The 23,811-nt window shown below is 40.0% G+C and overlaps 1 protein-coding gene across 1 annotated transcript in view; it reads left to right on the top strand.

The window, feature by feature from the left end:
- LOC142750339 (uncharacterized) overlaps positions 1 to 23,258 on the top strand; it is a 127,873-nt gene extending 104,615 nt beyond the window's left edge. Inside the window, exons 5-7 of the mRNA XM_075859337.1 lie at positions 6,252 to 6,310; positions 16,322 to 16,410; positions 20,496 to 23,258. Coding sequence (XP_075715452.1) covers positions 6,252 to 6,310; positions 16,322 to 16,410; positions 20,496 to 20,710 — 363 coding nt within the window. The 3' untranslated portion in view covers positions 20,711 to 23,258. The remainder of the gene's footprint in view (positions 1 to 6,251; positions 6,311 to 16,321; positions 16,411 to 20,495) is intronic.
- The last annotated feature ends 553 nt before the right edge of the window (positions 23,259 to 23,811 follow it).

Genomic DNA, 23,811 nt, shown 5'->3' with positions numbered 1-23,811 from the left:
AAAGTACACATTGTCCCGCAACAAATAAGCCCTCACACAGCTCCGTTGGAGAAAAAATAAAAAAGTTCTGGCTCTCAGAATATGGCGATGCAAAATGTGCAGAGTGTTCCAAAAGCGGATAAGATCGGGCGCCATTTATCAGTGCGACACCGGCCACATATCTGCGAATTATTATTTATGTACCCCATTATTATACTCTCTTATTATGCCCTGATGTACCCCGCACAGCTTACATATACCCCCACATCATAAACTGAAATACCAGCAAAACCCCAAACAGAACAGTTACCAAGCAAAATCTGCGCTCCAAAAGCCAAATGGTGTTCCCTCCCTTCTGAGCCCCACAGCGTGCCCAAACACCAGCTTACGTCCACATATATGACATTTTATATCCGAGAGAACCTGCTCAACATTGTATGAGGTATTTGTCTTCAGTGGCACAAACTGGGCACAATATATTGTGCATTAAAATGGCATATCAGTGGAAAATTTTAATTTTCACTTTGCACCATACGGTGCACATTAACGCCTTGGCGCACCACGACTTAATAGCATGTCGTGGTGCGAGGGGTTATTTATGGAGCGGGCTCATGCGCTGTGCACGCTCCATATTCTGCAGGTGTCCGCTGTGTATTACAGCTGACACCCGGGACTAACGGACAGGAACAGAGATCGCGCTGTTACAGGAGCCTGTAAAATGACATTATTCTGCAATACATTAGTATTGCAGTGTATTGTACCAGCGACCTAATGATCGCTCGTTCCAGTCCCCTAAAGGGACTTTTGGGAGGTTTCCACTGTTTTGGTACCTCAGGGGCTTTGCATATGCGACATGACACCCGAAAACCATTCCAGCTAAATTTGAGCTCCAAAAGCCAAATATTGTTCCTTCCCTCCTGAGTCCTGCCGTGGGTCCAAACAGCAGTTTATTACCACATATGGTGTATTGCTGTAATCAGGACAAATTGCTTTACAAATTTTTCTCCTTGTAAAAATTAAACATTTCTATGTTTTTTCAGAAAAAAGTAGATTTTCATTTTCACGGCCTAATTCCACTAAATTCAGCAAAAAAACTGTGGGGTCAAAATGCTAACTATACCCCTAGAACAATTCCTTGAGGGGTGTAGTCTTCAAAATGGGGTCAGTTTTGGGGGGATTCCACTGTTTTGCTTACTCCAGGGCGTTGCAAACGTGACATGGAACTGAAAAACAATCCAGCAAAATCTGCGCTTCAAAATCCAAATGGCGCTCCTTCCCTTCTGAGCTCTGCCGTGGGTCCAAACAGCAGTTTAGTACCACATATGGGGTATTGGCGTAATCGGGAGAAGTAGCTTTACAAGTTCTGGGGTGCTTTTTAATCTTTATTCCTTGCAAATATAATTATTTTTTATATTTTTTCAGAAAAAAAGTAGATTTTCACTTTCACAGACAAACTCCAATAAATATAGCAAAATACCTGTGGGGTCAAGATGCTAACTATACCCCTAGATAAATTCCTTGAGGTGTGTAGTTTCCAAAACCGTCTCACTTTTGGGGGATTTCCACTGTTTTGGCACCACAAGACCTCTTCAAACCTGACATGGTGCCTAAAATATATTCTAAAAAAAGGAGGCCCCAAAATCCACTAGGTGCTACTTTGCTTCTGAGGCCGGTATTTCAGTCCGTTATCACACTAGAGCCACATGTGGGATATTTCTAAAAACTGCAGAATCTGGGCAATAAATATTGAGTTGTATTTCTCGGGTAAAACCTTCTGTGTTACAGAAAAAAATGTATTACAAATGAATTTCAGCAAAAAAAAATTAATTTGTAAATTTCACCTCTACTTTGCTTTAATTCCTGTGAAGCGCCTAATGGGTTAAGAAACTTTCTGAATGCTATTTTGAATACTTTGAGGGGTGCAGTTTTTAATATGGGGTGATTTATGGGGTCTATCTAGTACATAAGGCCCTCAAAGCCACTTCAGAACTGAACTGGCCCCTGTAAAAATAGCCTTTTGAAATTTTCTTGAAAATGTGAGAAATTGCTGCTAAAGTTCTAAACGTTGTAACGTCCTAGAAAAATAAAATAATGTTCAAAAAACTATGCAAATATAAAGTAGACATATGGAATATATAAAATAGTAACTATTTTGTGGGGTATCACTATCTGTTTTACAAGCAGATACATTTAAAATGAGAAAAATCATAATTTTTGCAAATTTTCTCTAAATTTTGGTGTTTTTCACAAATAAGCAATGAATTTATTGACCAAATTTTAACACTAACATAAAGTACAATATGTCACGAGAAAACAATCTCAGAATCGCTTGGATAGGCAAAAGCATTCCGGAGTTATTACCACATAAAGAGACACATGTCAGATTTGAGAAAATGGGGCTGGTCATGAAGGTCAAAATGAGCTCGGTCTTGAAAGGGTTAATTCCAGGCATCAGTGAGGATCATGGTGCCTAGATTCTCACTAATGCAAAGTTTTGACATGTGAGAAGTTTGTAAAAACTTAAGGGTCATTTTAATTTGTGAGTTGAAAAAAAAAACATTCTGAGTGGATCATGTCTGCGTAGAATGGAGCGACATTAGTAATGGGTCACTCTCTTTGGCTTTTTTGCCCTTTGTTACCTCTTTCTCTTTTAGTCCTTTGAAATCTGTCATGCCCTAATTCATCAAATGTATTTATGTAGACCTAGCATAATATGACCTTTACTGATGATGTGATATAATTTGTTTTTACATAGCCATGTGAAATTAATTTATCAAATGATCTGAACTCTCTACAGCCACACGTTACACTAGAGCTATGGGATATGCAATCTCCGAACACCGAGGGTATTTCATTTAACTTCTCTCTTCCCAATCATCAGGAATAATAGCGGTTGTAGTGATTTATATAAGATCATTAATAACCCAGCATAGGGTTTGTTTGAAGGGGAAGAAGGAACAGCTATTAATTTGCATTTGTCCAGATGTGTGTAATAAAAAGTCAGCATAGTGGCATTTTGACCAATGCCTACTGACCCTAAGGTGTAAGAGGACCATAAACTTTACTTATAAAATGTAGCCTCAAAGTCTAACATTCTCAATTAGTGGAAGTAGCCCCAGCAATCCATCATTACTTCCAGATGTGAACAAGTGTCATCTGTCTTCTCCAAAGTGTGAGTTGTAACCTCTTTAGGATTTCGTTGTGAAGCATATACAGTACATTTTACTATAAAGTGAGATATGGGTTTCACACAGTGTTAATCCTATACTTGAAAATTACCCATAAACTGTCTGTTCTTTGTGGGCAGTGAGTCAGATACTTCCATTTACCAAAGTCTATAAGTGATCCATGATCCTGACCAGCTGAGGTCCATTAAGTGCCTGGAGAAGGTCATGGAGAAGTCACTAATAGGGTTCTGGGAGAGGAATATACTATCAGTTGTGGAAAAACACATATAATAATTATCATGTACATATTCTATACATGTAGGCTGGCAAAGTGTCTGTGGTTAGATGTGCATTGCATTTCATAAACCTGGAAAACTATTCTCTCCGGGGCATTGTCCACATGGTGTTTGTACAGCTTTCAGTTAGTTTGCTTCCGCTGGGAGTCCTAAAGCATCCAGGTAGTTGAAGGGTTATTCCCATCCTATAAGGGGATGGCATATTGCTAGGATATGCCATCACTTTCTGATCGTGAGGGTCTGACCTCTGGGACCCCTGCCGATCCTGACAATGAAGGAGCCACAGCACTGATTTATTGCTGAGACCTCTAATGGACAATGGACTCTAAGGCTGGGTTCACACACCCTATTTACGGACGTAATTCGGGCGTTTTAACCTCGAAATACGGCACCAAAGCGCCGGCAAACATCTGCCCATTCATTTGAATGGGCTTTACGATATTCTGTGCCGACGGTCATTTTTTTACGCGCTGCTGTCAAAAGACGCGTAAAAAAGACGCCCGCGTCAAAGAATTGCCTGTCACTTCTTGAGACGTAATTGGAGCCGTTTTCCATTGACACCATAGAAAAACAACTCCAATTACGTCCGTAATGGACGCAGCGAAAAGCGCCTGCACTTGCCATTACGTCTGAAATTCCGGAGCTGTTTTCTCCTGAAAACAGCTCCGTAATTTCAGCCGTAACGGAGGCAGCCGTGTGAACATACCCTTATGATGAATTATCAGTATCAATCACCATCTATGTTATAACAATATAGAATATTGTAAAATCTTCCTCTGTCATATTCTAAGTCCCCAGCACTTTTCCGACCATTTCCTATTTATGGTATATAGTTCTGAACCCCTTGCTGTGCGGTGTGCTGTACTTGCATTGTTCACAATCCTATTACAAGAAGTGTTTATGCCTGCAAGGAATCTCAGCTGGTGTCCATCCAGCTGGGAGACTGCCATTACAGCATGTTTATTTTTAATGAGGGTATTCCTCGTAGACGCTTTGTCGTACTATAATTCTCTAAGGACCTTCTTTATCTTAAGAAACAAGTCATTCCTAAATGGAACACACATAAAACTTGGCACAACTACTAGCAACTACTGAATATATGAACCCGCTTTCTTTTGGTAAATCAGGAGTCATGTATTGTGTATAATATATATAAATGTATATTAATGAACAGGAATTTGTATTTCTTATGAGACATTTCTAATACCTGAGGCCAAGTTTTTTTTACATGCATTGACCATTTCACTAGGAACCTAAATGGACCATACAGTACATGAATTTGCTCTCATAAGGTCTTGGCACAGCAGTATGTAAAAAAACTGCATCAGTTTTATTTGTGTGCACATATGGCACACAAATAAATATCTATACTCTCTCTCTCTCTCTCTCTCTCTCTCTCTCTCTCTCTCTCTCTCTCTCTCTCTCTCTCTATATATATATATATATATATATACACATGTATATACCCTATGCATTCTATAGGTTACAAAAGCGGTAACCAAATGTGTGTATGTTTTAAGCAATATCATATTAAAATAGGAAGAAACCTAAGATATGACTAAGTGATTTGACTCTGACCCCACTGTTTACTGCCAATGGTATGGGTTTTAATCCTGGTACTAAGTTCTAGTAATGCTAAGACCTGGTGTCTTGCCGCCAAAGGAGCCCAAGGGTCTCATATTGCTTCCAAGCCACTGGTTGGCAAACACTGGGTTACAAACTACAACAGAATTTACAACATCACTACCTATTAAAGGCTATGTATACTTTTGAAGGTTTTTGTTTTTTTTGTAATAAATAGATCAGTCAATGTGTTTAGTGTAAATTCTTTAATAGTTTTTATTAAAAAATCGTTTTACTTCTGGAGATACATCTGTATCGTTCACTGTTCACTGAATTTGTCAGTCCTGCAGACCTTTAAGTCAAACTTTTAATTTATAAGATTTAAAATATAATTTTTTTTCAAGATATAAGTGGCCTCGGAATAGTTTGGACTATTTCTAAGATGATATTAACCTCAATGATCCTGATAAATGGATGTATGAGAACTGTTGGTGGCATTGATTTATTGAATATATTGCTTAAAGAGGACCTGTCACTTGGTCATATAAGTTGAACTGGTTTACTGAGCTGAATAGCACTGTCTTCCTATTTCCAGCACTGTTTTCTTTGTTTCCTAGACACCCCGCCCCATTCCAGAGATATGGCCCACTGTTGTGTTGGCTCCCTATATGCTTATTTGCTGTAGTTAGCCAACAGGGCATGAACTACCCACCCTGATTGGTCAGCATCCGAGGCAGGGAAGCAAGCTCCACCCCATTGGCTAACTCCAGCAAATTAGCATATAGGGAGCCAACACAACAGTGGGCCATATCTCTGGAATGGGGGCTACCAGGAAAAATAAGAAAAACAGTGCTGGTATCGGAGACAGTGCTATTTAGGCGCGTTAACCAGTACAACTTATATGTCCTAGTGAGAGTTTCTCTTTAACATGTTATTTACTACAGTATTCATCCATTATTTATGTTCTAATGTTCCTTCATGAAATATAATTGACATTATTACAATTGTTATTCTTTGATTTTTTTTCTCTGAGAATTCTAACATTGTGTTCTAATGTTTATTGCAGCAAAGTTCAAGGTAAAACGTCACAATACGATGTCTTTTTTTACACCATTATTTGTTCCTTTTTTTCAGTCTAGGCTTTAAGACAAAGAAGATAAATCAATGTGTTTATATTCTTATACTTTTTATTTCCTTACAATGTAAGTATGTAGCAATTACAAGCACTTTTCTATTTGTCTTCCAGCAGGCACAGCCTAATGCAGAATGGCGCTTCTCACAGGCTCAGAGACCCGGACCAAGTGGGTGAGTAGATCTTCACATGTGTTTGGGTGTATATATCTATATATTGTATATGTGATTTCCATATTTAATGGCAAGTTTCACTCATAGATGAATACAATACAGATTTACTAGATGCTTCAGTAGAGAGACTAGGCTTCATTCTGTATCTTCTCTACAGCTACCACCTACTGTTATATGCTAATGTTCCCATGAAGGGGTTGATAAAATCACTTAGAGAAATTGACATTTGCTGAAAACAGGACTTTTTCATGTTAGTGTACTGAGTAATACTGCAGAGAAATATCAAGATGGCCTTATTAAATAGATATTCAATGGATAAATGGGTTTTCCAGGATTATCCATAGATGGCATATTCTTTTGATGGAAGTCCCGGGTGACCTCCCATTAATCAATATGTTATCAATGGAAGTCCAACCGCTGGGATTTCCACCAATAATGAGAATTTAGGGGTCATCGTGATCCAGCAATGTTGATCCAGGCTCGGAGGTGCACCTGTACATGCGGTTGTGCCTAGTACTACTACATAGCCTCATTCAAGCAAAGCACCGAGCACAGCTGCAAGTATAGACGCACCATTGTTTTTGTAACGACAATCAGAGCAGTGCACCAGTAAATGCTGTGGTCTGTTCATTCTTCTGATTAGTAGGGGCCTCGGCTTGTCAGACTCTTACTGATCACATATTGATGGCCTGTCCCAAGAGTTGTCCATCTGGGTAAATTCCTGGAAAATCTATTAAATATTAATAGTTCAGTATAGCCTTGTACAAGATTGAAAATAACCTTTTCTCACATTTTATCTTAAGAATTACACTTTCCCGTTCTACTTGTCAAGAGATTGGCTAGCACACCATTTTTTAGATATAGCGTGATGTCTCTTTATTTGGGTCTCTCTCTACACTATTTTACATTTGCATTAAGAACATTATCTGCCTCTGGACTCCCAGTTTATTTTGTAGGGGAATGTGGTGAAACAAAGAAGCAATAAACCTAGTCTACGTTACTTTTATTTGTTGTTTAGTTGAGTCTGATCATAGTCTCCCTGATTGGTGTGCTGTGATCCTCAGAGATTTGACTATGCATCCCAGCTGAGAACAACAGGACATTGGTTATCCTTTACTTTAATCTCCATTTAGAGTATTAGTGCAGTCAATAGGTAGACTCATTGCTCAAACATATGGGTGTTTAAAGGCTATGTACACCTTTGAAATCGTTGTTTTTATTGTTTTGTTTTTTAATAAAAATGTTTATCAGTGTGTTTGGTGCAACTTTCTAAATACTTTTTATTAAAAAATATTTGTACATTTTGAGATTCAGCTGCTTTGTGAGCAGAGATCTGAATCTGTCAGGTCATGAATTTAGATGTGATTGTTAACAACTCGATCCTGCGTGTCAGTGGCACACAGGACCTGCAGTCACTGAACCTGCTAGTCCCACTGACCTGATGGATACAGCTTTCAGCGCTAGATACAGCTGCTCTGTATACAGAATACAAAGCAGCTGTATCTCAAAGTAAAAATAATTTTTAATAAAAAGTATTTAGAAAGTTGTACCAAACACACTGATAGACATTTTTATTAAAATAAAATAAAAATATTTCAAAGGTGTACATAGTCTTTACCATATGCCAGGAGTATATTTGCACACACTTCGCTAAGCAAACAAAACAGATATACATATGTGTTCTCCCTTACTTTTAGTTTAAATCCGACATAACCTGGGATATGGCGTGAGATGTTAAAGAAACATGCAAAAAAAAACAACAAAAACGTATGCCTCCAACTGATGCTATCTGTCAGCTATCCATCACCCATAGACTCCCATATTCAAAACGTAATAAGTCACAGCCATCTAGTAACAAAACGTATATGTAAAAATCATGTTTTTTTAACATGGGAATGTTTGGGCAACGGATGGCATCCATCAGAGACACCCCTACTCCGTCGCCCATAGACTCCTATGTTAAAAAAACATATTTAATGTATAATTTTTTTTACTGGATGGCTGTGACAGATGCCTCCGACGGATGCCATCCCTCGGCTATCTGTCACTCATAGACTCTCATGTTAGAAAAACATATACGGTTAAAGGGTAACTAAAGGTTCAACAAACATCTGACACGTCATAGTGACATGTCCGAAGTTTTAATTGGTGGGGGTTGGAGCACTGAGACCCCCACCAATCGCTAAAACAAAGTGGCAGAAGCACTCGTGTTAGCGCTGAGCCGATTTGTTTGTGTTCGGGTTTTTCCGGGAAGCCGATGTAGCGGAGTACGGGCTCATAGACTATCTGTTGAGTTCCATCGATTTCCGGAAAAAGTCGAACAGACACAAAGCGGCTGAGCGCTCAAACGAGCACTTCTGCCATTTTCTTTTTAGCGATTGGTGGGGATCTCAGTGCTCGGACCCCCACCAATCCAAACTTCTGACATGTCACTATGACATGTCAGAAGTTTGTTGAACGTTTAGGTACCCTTTAACGTATATGTTTTTTTTACAGGATGTCGCGAGATTGGATAGAATTGGTATCATGACAAATTCTATAACTTAACACAATTCATGGAAAAGTAAGGGTGGACACATCTGTAGTGTACAAGTTTTAATGGAAAAATTGCATTTCTAATAATGGATGTCACATGTTTTATTGCTGTGCATCCATGTTTAGCTGCACTCTTAATTTGTGTACAGTCAATATATTGGACATAGCTGTCAATAAGCCCTATACAGCACTAATTCAGTGATGTTTACTGAGCTATGAATGTAATTCACCAAAAGTATTCATAGGCACACTTGGAGACACTTGCATCTACTTGTCTACTTGCACTGACTGTAGGCTTATACAGTTTAACCATATACATTCTCCATAAATCATCTCGATCTTAGCGGGAAATGTCCCATTATAGAGCGTATCTGGTTTAAATAACCCATTTTTAAATACGGTTATAGGGAATTCTGTGTTAATATAGGGGGGGGGGGTTCTCTGTTCAGGAGCATCATCTATTAGCCAAAGTGGAGAGCGGCTCTGCAAAGAATGTCTATGGCTCTGGAGGACCTGGCATGTCTGTGCATTGCATGGATAAGACATTGGAGCAAATTTATCAGTGTATTTGAACTCATTTCCTTGTGTAAGTGCATTGAAAAATACGGTGTTCGGGCTGAATATAGCTTATAAAGCTCATGCACCACTTTTTGTTACACATATGAATTTGTTGGAAAAAGTTGGCGGGCTTCAGAGTCAAGTCGAGCGCAAGTAATTTCCCGAAGATTTACAACACTTTTCTAACAAAACTAAGTGTCAGAAAGCAATGTCAGTTTTGACCTGGTATGATTGTTATCCTACGACAGATTTATCAACAGGGCAATGGCGCACCCTTTGTATTGTGCTGCAGTAATAATAAATGTTCTCCATTGATTTCAATGCATATCAGGAAATGCTTAAAGAGGTATTCCCAAAACAGACATTTATGGCGTATTCACAAGATGCTCTAAAAATGTGTCATATCTGCAGGTCCCAGTAAGCAGGCTCAGCTGTTTACGCAATGCCCATAGGAATAAAGCAGGACAGGGTCGCAGGCCCCCTGCTCTGGATATAAGTGCTGGTCCCAGACCTGGGACCTGAATCTATCAGACAGTAATCGTGGTAAAACTACATGCCCTAAATGTCTGTGTTGGGAAAAAAAAACCTGTAATATCTAGTGCAGTATCGCTGGAGGGAAATTTAACACTTGGTGGACATGTTCATTCACAGGTTACAGTTGAGGTCCTAGTACGGGACACCCTGGGATCAGCTTATCACATGGGGATTCATCCAAGAAAAAGAGATCTCTAAAGCAGCCAACCCCTTTACACTCTAATCCCAGACTTCAAAAATAAATTCACAAAACAAGTTTTACTTTTCTGAAAACTGAGAAATATAGTTAATATATCGTTAACCATATGTTTTTCCATATGAATGAATATAACTGGCTTAAAGGCAACTGACACTATTGCTTTAGGCATTATGGTGCTATAAGGGACACAATAGTCACATCTGTTTTAACAATGTACTGCATCTTCTTGGTTGAGCCCTTACATCTATAGGAACAGTCTAGTGAATTTATTTTGTCTTGGTTCTGATGTTGAATAGGTTTTTGTTAAAGTTATATTACACGTTGTGGAGTTATGAAAAACAGGGCTGAAGCTAGTAACAATGAGGGTCTACATATTTAGCCTTTTGCCTTAGGTCCCAAATTTTTGAGTCAACCCTACACATCAGATCTCCTACAGTGACATCAATAGCCTGTATTCAGCTACATTGAGTACACTACTTTGTGTCTTTATAGCATCCTTTTTTTTTTTTTAACTAACTTCTCTATAAATTTTACTTTAACCCTGTATAACATTTCTGCATTACTTACAGGCCCTTTTTCTTAGGACACAATAATATTTTTTTTGTATAAACATTTTTTTTGCATATACATTTATTCTTCATTAATACTTAACTTATAAGTGAATAGACATGTAACAATTTTGCATAATTTAATATCTTATATTATGACTACCATATCTTTTATGTACTACAATATGTTTGGTGGGGTGACTTCATGCTGAGTCAGTAATCGGGGTGAAACTACATGGAAAAAATAACTTCTACACATTCTAATGAGTCAAGAAAAACATTACACGCCATTGTTAAATTTATAGCATGCAGATTATACTGGATTAATTTGCCCTTGATGGGCAACCAGGCCATTTTTAGTAAAAGAAAAAAACAACCGTCTTCAAAGCTGTACATATCCTTTAAGTGGCATCTGTGGTATATTGCCTTAGCAACTGCAGTCAACCCTATTTTTGCAGGTTAATTTAGATAAATGTTTGAATCTTTCAACCTTGAGGACCCCCCCCCCCCCCTATGGTGACTACAATGTTTTGACCAAAAGCAAAACATAATGCAGAAATTCAGTTTTTCTTAGATTTATCAGATGGTATATAAACCAATCTTAAAGCCTAATGGGCATGTAGTATGAGCCCTCACAGCACTGCTTATTGGTCTGAATGTGTGGGGGTAACAACTTATTTTACTTTATTTTGGTTTTCTGAGCAAAGCTTGAGACATGTCTTTTCATAGCAACATCCCATTCTGTTGTAGGCAAAGATCTGAGACACATCTGTCTAACTAAGTGAGATGTTACATGTCTGTGACATGATGAGATACTGTAGCCATGCTCCTATGCAGGGGCATATCTAGGAAAGACTGGGCCCCATAGAAAACTTTTGACCTGGGCCCCCCCTCCCCTGGGTGTCACACAACTCCCCCTTGTAGATAGTTCCTTTTTTACAGCCCCCCTGTAGATAACGCCATAGAGCCCCCCTGTAGATAACGCCATACAGCCCCCTGTAGATAACGCCATAGAGCCCCCCTGTAGATAACGCCATACAGCCCCCTGTAGATAATGCCATACAGCCCCCCTGTAGATAACGCCATACAGCCCCCCTGTAGATAACGCCATACAGCTCCCCTGTAGATAGCGCCATACAGCCCCCCCAGTAGATAACGCCATACAGCCCCCCTGTAGATAACGCCATACAGCCCCCCTGTAGATAACGCCATACAACCCCCTGTAGATAGCGTCATACAGCCCACCCTGTAGATAGCACCATACAGCCCCCCTGTAGATAGCGCCATACAGCCCCCCTGTAGATAACGCCATACAGCCGCCCCTATAGGGAACGCCATACAGCCCCCCCCTGTAGGGAACGCCATACAGCCCCCCCTGTAGGCAACGCCATACAGCCCCCCCTGTAGGGAACGCCATACAGCCGCCCCCTGTAGGGAACGCCATACAGCCCCCCCCTGTAGGGAGCGCCATACAGCGTGCCCAACCCCCAAAAAAATGCGACCTACAGTGTGTCCTACAAAAGACATGTATCCCCTATCCACAGGATAGGGGATACATGTGTGATCGCTGGCAGCGATAGGGAGAACGGGGGACCGAAAGTCCCCTGAAGTTCTCCATGACTAACCTCTGACTTCCGGCGTCTGCGCAGCTCAATAATAATGAAAGGAGCGCTGGTCACGCATGCGCACAAGCGCGACCGGCGTTCCATTCATTTTTACGGAGCTGCCGACACAGACCCCGGAAGTCCGAGGTTTGTGATGGAGAACTTCAGGGGACTTTCAGTCCCCCGTTCTCCCTATCAATGCCAGCTATCACACATGTATCCCCTATCCTGTGGATAGGGGATACATGTCTTTTGTTTAATGGCAGAGCGGGGAGATACCTCCCTGCTCTGCCGTAATGTTCAGTGGCGTCCCGCTGTAGCAGCCATAGCGGCTGCTAGCGGAGCCTCCGGCCATGGTGGGGGCCCGTGCCGGCGGGCGACACGGGCCCCCTCATGCCGCGGGCCTCGTAGCAGCCGCTGCTCCTATGACTAGGGTGCCTCTGGATGACATCAGCCGATCTGTAGCTCTGGCCTAAATTCTACTGGTTATAATATATCTATATGACAGCTTATATACAGCTTATATACAGAAGGTACAATGGATAGGGTATGTTGGGATATTTCTGTCCCCTGATGTCTGTCTATGGGGGACATTCAGGCTGCCCCTACAAAATTTGCAGATTTGCCCAATATTAATCTTCTGCATGGCTGCATCGTTGTCAATTCGTATACAATAAGAACAATTGAGACAAACGGAAAACATTGGCACCGGATCCGTCACCATATGGTTTCCGGTTGTGTCAGACAGGGTCCCGTTCTAACTGGAAGCTCCGATGGAACGTCAGAACGGGACCCTGACGCGGTGTGAACTAAGCCTTATTTGTATGCATTCAACACAGTGATAGTAAAATTCACAATTTATCTTAATTCATACAGTAGTAGCACAAAGCAGCTACAGTATATAAACAAAGATTTCCTTGAGACACTAGATGACAGCAGACAGCAGCCCTTCATTTAACCCCTTCCCGCAAATTGACGGGTCTGGCACGTCTGCGTAACAAGTTACTTCCTGCAATCCGACCTACCAGATCCATCATGAAGATGAAGCGGGCACAGGAGCTGTGCACGCTTCATCTTCAGAGGGTGTCAGCTGTAATATACAGCTGACATCCCGCTGCAACGGTGGCTGTTGCCGTTTCCGCCGATCGCCGGCGTTTAACCCCTTCAATGCTGTGGTCAATGGCGTCCGCCGCACTGAAGTGGTGGACAGAGGGAGGGGGCTCCCTCTGTACCCCCTCGCCCTCTCCCCGCGAGAGATCGCGTGTTGTAATGGTTGCTATGACAACTAGGAAGCCTATAAACGGCTTCCCAGTGGCCAGGTATGGAAGCCTATTAGGTCCAGCCCAAGGCAGGACCTGATAGGCTTAACTGTCAGATGAAAAAATGACACAGTACACTGCACTACATAAGTAGTGCAGTGTATTTTACCGGGGATCAGAAGATCAGATCTTCAGGTCCCCAAGTAAGTGTGAAAAAAATGTTTAAGAAAAATAAATAAATAAAAGTTATTTTTGCGTCGACATAGCTGTATAAGGTCTTGTTTTTTGCGGGACAAGTTGTAATTTTTAATAGCACCATTTTGGGGGACATATTATTTATTGATTAACTTTTATTAACTTTTATTTGGGGGGAAATAGAAAAAAACCTGAAATTTCGCCACTTTTTCGCGTCTTAAATCTACGCCGTTTACCGTTTGATATAAATAACACAATAACTTTATTCAGTGGGTTGTTACGATTGCAACGATACCAAATTTGTATAGTTTTTGTATGTTTTACTACTTTTACACAGTAAAAACGCTTTTTTTTCAAAATTATTTGTTTTTGCGTCTCCATATTTGAAGAGCTGTAACGTTTTTATTTTTTCGCCGATGCGGTTGTATGAGGGCTTTTTTTTTGCGGGAAGACTTGTAGTTTTTATTGGTACCATTTTGGAGTAGATGCGACTTTTTGATCACTTTTTATCACATTTTTTTAAAGTCAGTATTCACAGAAAACAGCAATTTTTCCATAGTTTTTTATTAATTTTTTTACGGCGTTCACCGTGCGGGTTAAATAATGTAATAGATTTATAGTCGGGGTCGTTACGGGCGCGGTGATACCAAATATGTGTAACTTTTTAACTTTATTTTGTTTTTTTTAATAGTAAAGCATTTTGTAAGGGGAAAAGCTGGGTTTTTCATTTTTTTTCACATTTTTTTTTAAATTAACTTTATTAAAAAAAAATTCACTTTTTTACTAGTCCCACTAGGGGACTATAATATGCGATTCTGCGATCGCATTTATAATACACTGCAATACTTTTGTATTGCAGTGTATTACTGCCTGTCCGTTTAACACGGACAGGCATTTGCTAGGTCATGCCTGCGGCATGATCTAGCAGGCATTCACTCCAGGCAGACCTGGGGGCCTTTATTAGACCCCCGGTTGCCATTGGAGACACAGACACTCGGCGATCGTATCGCCGGGTGTCGGTGGGAGAGAGAGTGCACCGCATCTGAGGGGTTAAACGGGTGAGATCAATACTAATATCGATCTCACCCGGCAGAGCAGGGACGCTCCCAGCCCTCAGCTGCCTCTGGCAACTGAGAGCAGGGAGATTTGACAGCTCCCTGCTCTGTTTACTTATTCCGATGCCGCGACGTAAAAAGTCTATGGCATCGGAATAAGGCCCGTTAGTGACCGACGTAGAAACACGATGGGTCGGTCACTAACGGGTTAAAGGGCCAGTGCACACACATGAATAAGATCTGTAATTAGTCCATGATCACCCTGGACTATAAAAAGGGCTCTGCCATTTCACTCTTTGCCTGGGCGTTGTTGTGTTTACCCATGTTAGTCTTAGCAAATGGTCCCTTAGTATTATCCTGTTCCCGTTGTTCCTGTGCCCTGCTAACCTGTTGGAGTTGTGTTGTGCCACCGGTCACGCCTGCTGATATTGCTGCTAAAGTTCTAAGCCTTGTAAAAGCATTCCAAAGCTATTACCACATAAAGGGACACATGTCAGATTTTTAAAAATCGGCTTAGTCAAAACAGGCTTTGTCCTGAAAGGGTAAAGCCTTCGCTCACATCTGTGTTAGAGGGTCTATTATTGTTTACATTAAAATGACGGCCACCGTGATGGAAAACTCAACAGACCCCTGAACATGGACATTATTGTATAACCCTAGGTGGCGATGTAGTGGAGATACATATATTTAGGATATGTTAAAAATTGATCCTCCCATCTTCTAGTAACGTCAAAAAGAAATATAGAGAGAAGTAAACATTGATATTTTTCAAAAGTACTATTCAATATATCTGATATTCTTCTGCTTAATATACTGTGTAAAATATGATATATTCTAAAGCAAATTCAAGAGTTTGAAAAATTGGTGCAAATAAAAAAAAAATGTTTTAGATTGACCAATCAGATTACAGGCAGCTAAAAAGAGTTGTTTCTTTTAGAGACTTATTTCCAACTATCCTATTAGGGAATTCTGAGTTAATAGTGGGGAGGGGTCTCTCATTCTCATTCTATTAGCCAGAACAGAGTGCAGCCACAAAAAGCTACTCTTGATCTGGAGGAAGTGGCATGTCTGTGCATTACGCTAACAGCCCATTGATTACGATGGGAACTGCGTAATTCTTTCATTTCCTCTGTGGTGGCGCTGCAGAGAAATGGTACACTTGATGCCAGATTTCCCCACAGATTACAGTTGATCACTTTGGGTGCCAGCATTAGAAAACACCTTGTGATTAGCAGTACTTTTTTTTTTTTATTAGTTTTTAGAAAGTCAGTATTTTAAATGTACGTCTTGACTCAAAATAACCAAACATTGTATTGTTTATTAATACATATTATGCACTTGTTTTGCTGACAAGTTTTGGGTTATTTCCTGAATGAACCCCCTGTTTTCGTTTATTTCACAATACCTGAAGAACAGATATTTCATTGTGTGCACTCTTATAAATTACAGGCTGTTTGTTGTGGTTTGCTTTAATTAGCTTTGATATTTAACAGTAATCATGTTGTGTCATTGTGGTTTCTTTAGAGCGCAACCCGCAGAAGAAGCTGGAGTGTGGCCAAACAACCAGTTTGAAACCGAGAGACTTCAGGCAATGATTCTGGCATCTGCTAATGGTCAGTCTTCTATATTAGTATAGGTGGAAACATTGTGGTGTATTTCATAGTAATAATCAATATCCACTCCATATGAAATGTCTCTGTAGATTATGCCTCATGTAGAACCACTGAAAATTGACTGTATCTGTTATGAAACACATATTTTTTTTAATGCAGTTTATAGACTCACTGACTCATACTGTGCAGTACTTTTTCTCATCCTTAAAAAACAGTAATCTTCTCATTATCCAGTTTCGGGATTAATTTTGTTGCATACCAGATTATCACGTTGGCAGTTTTAGGCCGGGTTCCCACGTAGCATAAACGCTGCGGAATTTCCGCAACGGAATTGTGTGTGGAAATTCTGCAGTGTTTACAGTAGCAGCAAAGTGGGTGAGATTTAGTAAATCCCTTGCCCACGCTGCGGAAAAAAAATGCAGCATAAACGTTAATAAATTGACCTGCGGTGCGGAATTTAATTCAGCAGCATGTCAAATAATGCTGTGTTTTCATTGATTTTCTGCTGTGGGTTTTCCTCATTGGTTTCAATGGGGATGCAATACCCGCAACAGAAATGCATGTGTTGCGACTTTTACAGCGTATTCGCAGCATTTACGCCGCAAAAATGGCAACGCCGGAAAAAAACCAAACAGACATACTTACCCAGAACGCCCTCCTTCGAGCAGTCCGCCCTCCTGGGTTGACATTGTATCCCATGTGACCGCTGCAGCTAATCACTGCAGGGTCACATGGCCTGAAACGTCATCCAGGGAGGCCAGAGCAGACGTCAGAGGAGGGAGGGAGGGGGTAAGTATGTGCGCTTAATTACACAGTGGAACATTGTGCTGCGATTTTTTTGGACGGAAAGTCCTGTGGGTTCCAGGTCGGATAAGCTGCATGATTTTGACGCAGCGTATTTGTCTCGTGGGAACCCGGCCTTAGGATTAATTTAAAGAATTCACAGAGGATTTCATATACAGTAGTTTGCAAATGTTGTTATTTATTGTCCTTTATTGCTTAAAGTGTTTGTTTTCATATTGTTGGTGTCTTGGAGTTAAAAGAGTTCTCCGAGCATTTTATGTCAATGGCCTAGCCTTAGGATAGGTCATCAATATCAGATCAGTTGGGGTCTGACTCCTGGCACTTCCACCGATCAGTTGACTGAAGGGGCTGCGGTAAAGAATGTCGCAGACTCTTCACAGTTTACCAGGCACAGTATCGTACACATCCGTAGCGGCTGTGTCTGGGATTGCAGTTCCAGTTCCATTCAAGTGAATGGGACTGAGCTTCCATCCCAGGCACAGGCACTAGGGATGTGTACGGTATCAGCCCTTTCAGTCAGCTGATCGGCGGGAGTGCCGGGAGTCGAACCCCAAACGATCTGATATTGATGACCTTTCCTAAGTAGAGGCCATCAATATAAATTACTCGGAGAACTCCTTTAAGTTGTTTACCATAGTCCAAGCAGCTGGATTCCATTAGGACTTGCCATTTGACTTCAATTGTTGCCAGCAAAGCAGAGAGCCATTCTAAACACACCATGTAGGCCCATTCTCCTCTACCAGCTTGCAGAAGATCTACCAGAAGTAATGGACAAAAGGGCCAATTATTGTTCTCTACTTCTATGCTGAGATATGATTGCTTGAAGTTACAGGCCCAAAGCCTGAGCATCAATACTGAGACACCTTTATGAGAACATGTCCCCTTCTGTTTTTTCTGTAGTATTGTCGTGGAGATCTTGTGTGGATTCAAAGCACCATCCACATCAATGTCCTCACATAAACACACATATATGTAGATATTGATATAAATGGTGATTTGTATCCACAGCCAGGAGAACAAATAGAAGAAAATGAATAGTACAGCTAAATACAAAGTGTTTTCTGTAGTTGCCATGTTTTGTTTTATAAAGTGTACAAACCATAATAAAATCTAGCAAGTTTCCGTAATATGATCTTGAAAGCCCCTCTGTAAAATTAACATGCGAGTTATTCAAATTCCGTGTTGGATCATGTTTGACTAATTCTGTAAAGTGTGACATTATTGCTTACATTGCAGAGAAGCGCTGCCATCTGTTAGCTGGCGCTCGGAGTAAAGATGTTTTTACTATTGACAGATTGATTTTCCCAGAGTTTGCCAAATGTATGTTGCGTACTATGTATATAATAATCTTCTAAGGCCAAGATAATATTTTGCAAAAATATTTTGGGTTTCTGTGCAGTGACGAGGGATCAAAACCACTAATCATATCATTATGTTTAACTTTATATTCAACAGTAGAAATAAAATTACCTGTTGTCCTTAGGGCTTTTTTAGACGACAGGGAAAGTCGGCCGTGAGACGTACGTTTTCTTAACGGTCGTCACACAGTTGCATTAAAATTTAACGGACCATGTGAACGGCCCGGGAAAAAATAGGACATGTCCTATTTTAGCCCGTTATCCCAGATCCCTCAATAGACTCAAGTCTATGAGGGATCCGTGAAAACGGGTCCCGCACTGGTGCAAATCGGCTGTTAAAAATTGCAGTTTTTCACGCCAGATTTGACACCCAGTTGTGTGAATTTAGCCTTAGTCTGGTACTTACTATTCTATCGAGGACGTACAAACCAGAAAGGGGCTACTATGAGGCCCTTGGAGAAAGAGGACCCTGCCCTAGTTGGCCCCATCTCCTTTGCTACTAGGTATCAAGAATCTGTGCAGGATTCCCCTCTCCAGAAGAACTGCATTGTTATTAAACAGGGAGGTGCTGAATTGGCCCCATCGTTATGGAAGGAGCGGGGTGGGGGAAACCTTCTGTCCTGGGTGGCAAAACCTGGCGCGTATTGGACGGCTATTTTCATAATTGCTTTAACACATCATGATATCACAGCACATTGTGCCAGATGAAGAACTCAGCTTAACCACTTCATTAAATTTGTATCTTTAAGGAATTTCTAAAACTGGAGAAACTATGAAAATATTAATGAGTATTATTCACCACAATGTATTTAATGCTGAGATATATGACTTCAAAAAAGTTAAATAGGACCACAAACAATCCATATAATACCTGAGGTCCCACCTTTGTAACCCCATCTATCAGGAAAGTGAAGAACTGCGGACCCCCATTCTGCAAGATGAGGCGTCTTGAGGCAACTGAATCTATGGGGAGAACGAATGGAAAAGTGGCCGCACATGTGCTTGACGTCTTCTGTGGACATGCAAGAGATGTCTAAAATGGAAAAAACCCTTTAAAGTGTAGCTAAACGTTTGACAAACTTCTGAAATGTCATAGTGACATGTCAGAAGTTTGGATTGGTGGGGGTCCGAGCACTGAGACCCCCACCAATTGCTAGAACGAAGCAGCTGAAGCGCTCGTGTGAGCTCTCAGCCGCTTCGTGTCTGTTCGGCTTTTTCTGGAAATCAATGTATCGGTGTACGAACTCCTATACATCGGCTTTCCGGAAAAAGCCGGACAGACACGAAGCAGCTGAGCGATCACACGAGCGCTTCTACCGCTTCGATTGGTGGGGGTCTCAGTGCTCAGACCCCCACCAATCCAAACTTCTGACATGTCACTTGACATGTCAGAAGTTTGTCAAACGTTTAGCTACACTTTAATTCAGATTGGTGATTATTTTCTGTGGTTTTTAACATTCCCCTTATTGAAGCAAACCAACTTTATTAATGTTAGAAGACGCACTGCTGTCATTTACTTGTTGTTAGCTATTTTCCCTACACACAGACCCTCATAATTTTGCCCTAGGGACAATTTTATGGGAAGTCATTTAACCTAAAAGCATGTTAAAGTACACCGCTCAGCGATAACATTAGAACCACCATCCTAATATTGTGTAGGTCCCCCACGTGCCACCCAAAACTGTGTAAGAAGCTGTAAAGAGAGTGACACTTCAAAATATTTTAACGTGGAATGTTTTTTTAAAAACATTTCAGAATTTCTCAACACCTCCTCAAATGCCACATCACTTCCCGAAAACATTCATTCTGAGGTGATCTTTTTCCTAATAAGCTCTTATTAACGTGCATATGATCTTCACAAAATAGCTGGAAAAATATGCAGTAATAGTAAATTAACCCCTATCTTTTGATTTTACTTTACAGAGGCTGCTGAGGGAACTTCAGGCCTCGGAGGAGGAACAGGCACCATGGGCCTCAGTGCTCGCTATGGACCCCAGTTCACCCTGCAGCATGTTCCTGACTACAGACAAAATGTCTACATACCTGGAAGTACTTTGACACCAACCAACGCTGGAGGAAAACGTGATGGAAAAGGCGGAGGTAACAAGAAGAAATCTGGCAAGAAGGACAAGAAGTAATCATCTTTATTCAAGAGTTTGCTTACACCAACAGGGCAGATTTATTTGAACACTTCCCTATGTGAAAAATAAAATATTAGGGCAAAGCTGAATGTCATCTTTGGACACAAAAGAAAATCAATGGCTAGAATGTGTCATTATTAGAGTTGGATGCAGAATGTCCCATCCACCGTTGGATCCTTCTGCTTTTAGCTCTGATGATGAGAACATTATTCTAAACCTCGGAAACAAGTGCCCTGTCAATATTAGCTAAGATTTTGTATTAGTGCAAGATAATTTCATGATGATATGCACTCTTTTTACAAGCTGTTTAAATTTGATTTACTTCCACACGGACACCTTGTGGAACTTCTTCCATTGTAAATAATTCCAGCAAAGTAGTTATTTATGAGTTAAAAACATTCAGGTATTCGAGGGCGATTCTTGGCTTTCTACCCATTTTCCATTTTGTTTGACTAAGTATTGGCAGTAATCAAAAATAATTATATGGCTTAAAACTTGGGTAAGCAGAAATATTTCACCTGAATTTAAAAAAAATATTAATTGGAGCCTAAAAACTGGATAGTAAGTTTATAAATACAGTGGAGACAGCCATCTTGTAGACTAGACACTATTCGTTAGAATTTACGAGAAGTAAGAATGTACTAAAGCATGGGGTAAAGATAGCTCAATACTACTGATGTTACTTAATGGGCCAAATTCTCATGAATATTGTTTCAGTTCCTAAAATGGCTGCTTCCAATGCGTGAGGTAATAAAAAATAACGCAACTTTTTTTCCTGAAGTGTGTAAAAAATTCTATATATATGTAGTGATCGTACAACTACTACTTATAAAGAGTGTCAATGGTCTTGTGCAGTACTTATTTTAATACTGTACTTATTGATGTTTTTTGTTAATTTTCTATGAGAAGACTGTGTTGGAGATTTTTGTTCCCCCCGATTATGGATTAGGATGTTCACATAATTTAATGTTCATGAAACACTAATGGAAAGTTCTGCTTGGTTTTACTCCTCCGGAGTGACAAGATAGACACTTTACACTTCTGCACAAAAAAATGCATGTCGAATTTTCACAAATTGTGTGCAACTCCACCAGACATAGGGAATTTGTTGCATGTAACCAGCATGGGGGTAATTCATTCTTTATATAGAATGGTAAAAGTAAACCTGTCTAGTGCAGGCCAAGACGTCTAGGGTTAAAAAAAATGGTAGATTCACTGGGGGAGGAGATTATGACACATATTTGCCAAGAATCTTAAAATTCTAACTTGTACATAAAAAACATTTTTCTTCATTTTATTGTGAACAATATAAAAATGATACAAAAATTTCTGAGCCTGAGGTCATCAATCATCAAAAACTGGCCATTGTTGAAGTATCTTGAAGCATCCTGAGAAAACACATGGTGACCCATGTGTAGAAACCACTAAAAGAAAGATGCGAAAACCAGATACTAATAAGTGTTGCATAAAACAAAAAAGTCCAACAATGATTTTATTTCATTTTGTACAGTTACAAAAAAAAACAAAAAATAAATTACTGGAGGAGAAACCCTATTTTTTCAATAATACTTGTGTAATATTTTCCTACATTAGGGATAGTAGATATGAGGCCATTCTTTGTAAATGTCCATGGCCTAGATGTAATCCCCTGCAAACCAATCCAAAGTGTTCGACAGCCATAGAACCATTCAAAAATGCAATTTTCCAGTGAAATTCAAAGTTGAATGTATAGGACCGACTACTTACCATGGCTCGCAAAATATTTGTGTACAATCACCCATGTGAAAAATACGTACCCATGAACATCACGGGCAATCATTTGTGGTTGTAAGCCTAGCAAGTCAAAAGAACCCATGAGAAATAATGCGCTTAGATAAGACTAGTTCTTAGTTTTTGGATTTGATATCTCTCCTCTGATGTAATAGTACACGCCATTCAGTTGAAGAAAATCCTTTTTTATTTTTGGCCAGGATCTTCATTACTAAGTCTACTTATGTTAACAGTGACCAATGTTTAATCTCCATATTGACAAACTTAGTTTAAAGCTAGAATTTTTTGGGAACAAATACAATTATTCATGACCCTCCCCCTGATCTCTTGTAATAGTAACCATTCCCGCTGCTTGTAATACTATTAACTAATGCAGTCATGTGAGTCTTTTAGTGGTAGATGCATTTTTGCTATTTTTTTCCTTTCTATTGAAGAAACAGAAGGTTATGTCATTGTAGAGATGCTATTGTCTTGTAACAATTAAGTGCTTATCTCATCCCAGTAGCTAACTTGTGGACAGCAGTATTTTAATATTCTCCTATCTTTCTGTGTGGTTTGTGATATCAATGTACATGAGTTGAAATGCATCTGTCCTTTTTAATGTGTCTAATACTGAATTATACCTACATATTATATAAAAATATATATATGCTTATTTCCCTCTCTGTATCCATATAGACCCATGTCACTGTATTACATGCAAGTTTTATACTCTGTTTTTTATATTGCTTTTCTTTCTTTGGGAAAAAAAAAATAATAAAATGTTTTCTTCAAATTGTTGTCGTGTGGAGGTTTTACTTACGTGGCTGCCTCTATGGCTTGCATTGTATTACACAAAGTACAGATAAGAAGTCTTATATTCTTAGAGAGATTGCCATTTCTTTAAGCTTGTTAGAGTTGACCCATATTTTTGTAATGATTTTGTGTCCCCTGCTCATGGCGCTGTAGCTGCTCAGAGGAGAAGGAAAAAGCAACATTCTTCTTTATTATTTGACTCTATACCAATACCATTCACTACAACTGGTAGACCCAGACATATTAAATGAGTGACTGTGATAGTGATTGTAACTCTGGTAACTGTGTAACTGTCAGCTGTGCTGGCAAAATTCAGTACCACCCAGGGGCATAGCTAAAGGCTCATGGGCACTGGTGCAAATGTTTTTCTTGGGCCGACCAACCCCACAGCTTTCCAGCTGCATCGCTGGGTCTCTTAAAGGGGGTTTTCCCATCAAGGACATTTATTGCATATACATGTCCGCATGAGCAAATGCCCACAAAATATGCCATATATGTCTGATAGATGCGGGTCCCATCTACGTCTCTATATT

The sequence above is a fragment of the Rhinoderma darwinii genome, chromosome 3 (genome assembly GCF_050947455.1).
Source record: "Rhinoderma darwinii isolate aRhiDar2 chromosome 3, aRhiDar2.hap1, whole genome shotgun sequence".
Classification (NCBI taxonomy): domain Eukaryota; kingdom Metazoa; phylum Chordata; class Amphibia; order Anura; family Rhinodermatidae; genus Rhinoderma; species Rhinoderma darwinii.
This window is presented reverse-complemented; position numbering and strand designations above follow the sequence as displayed.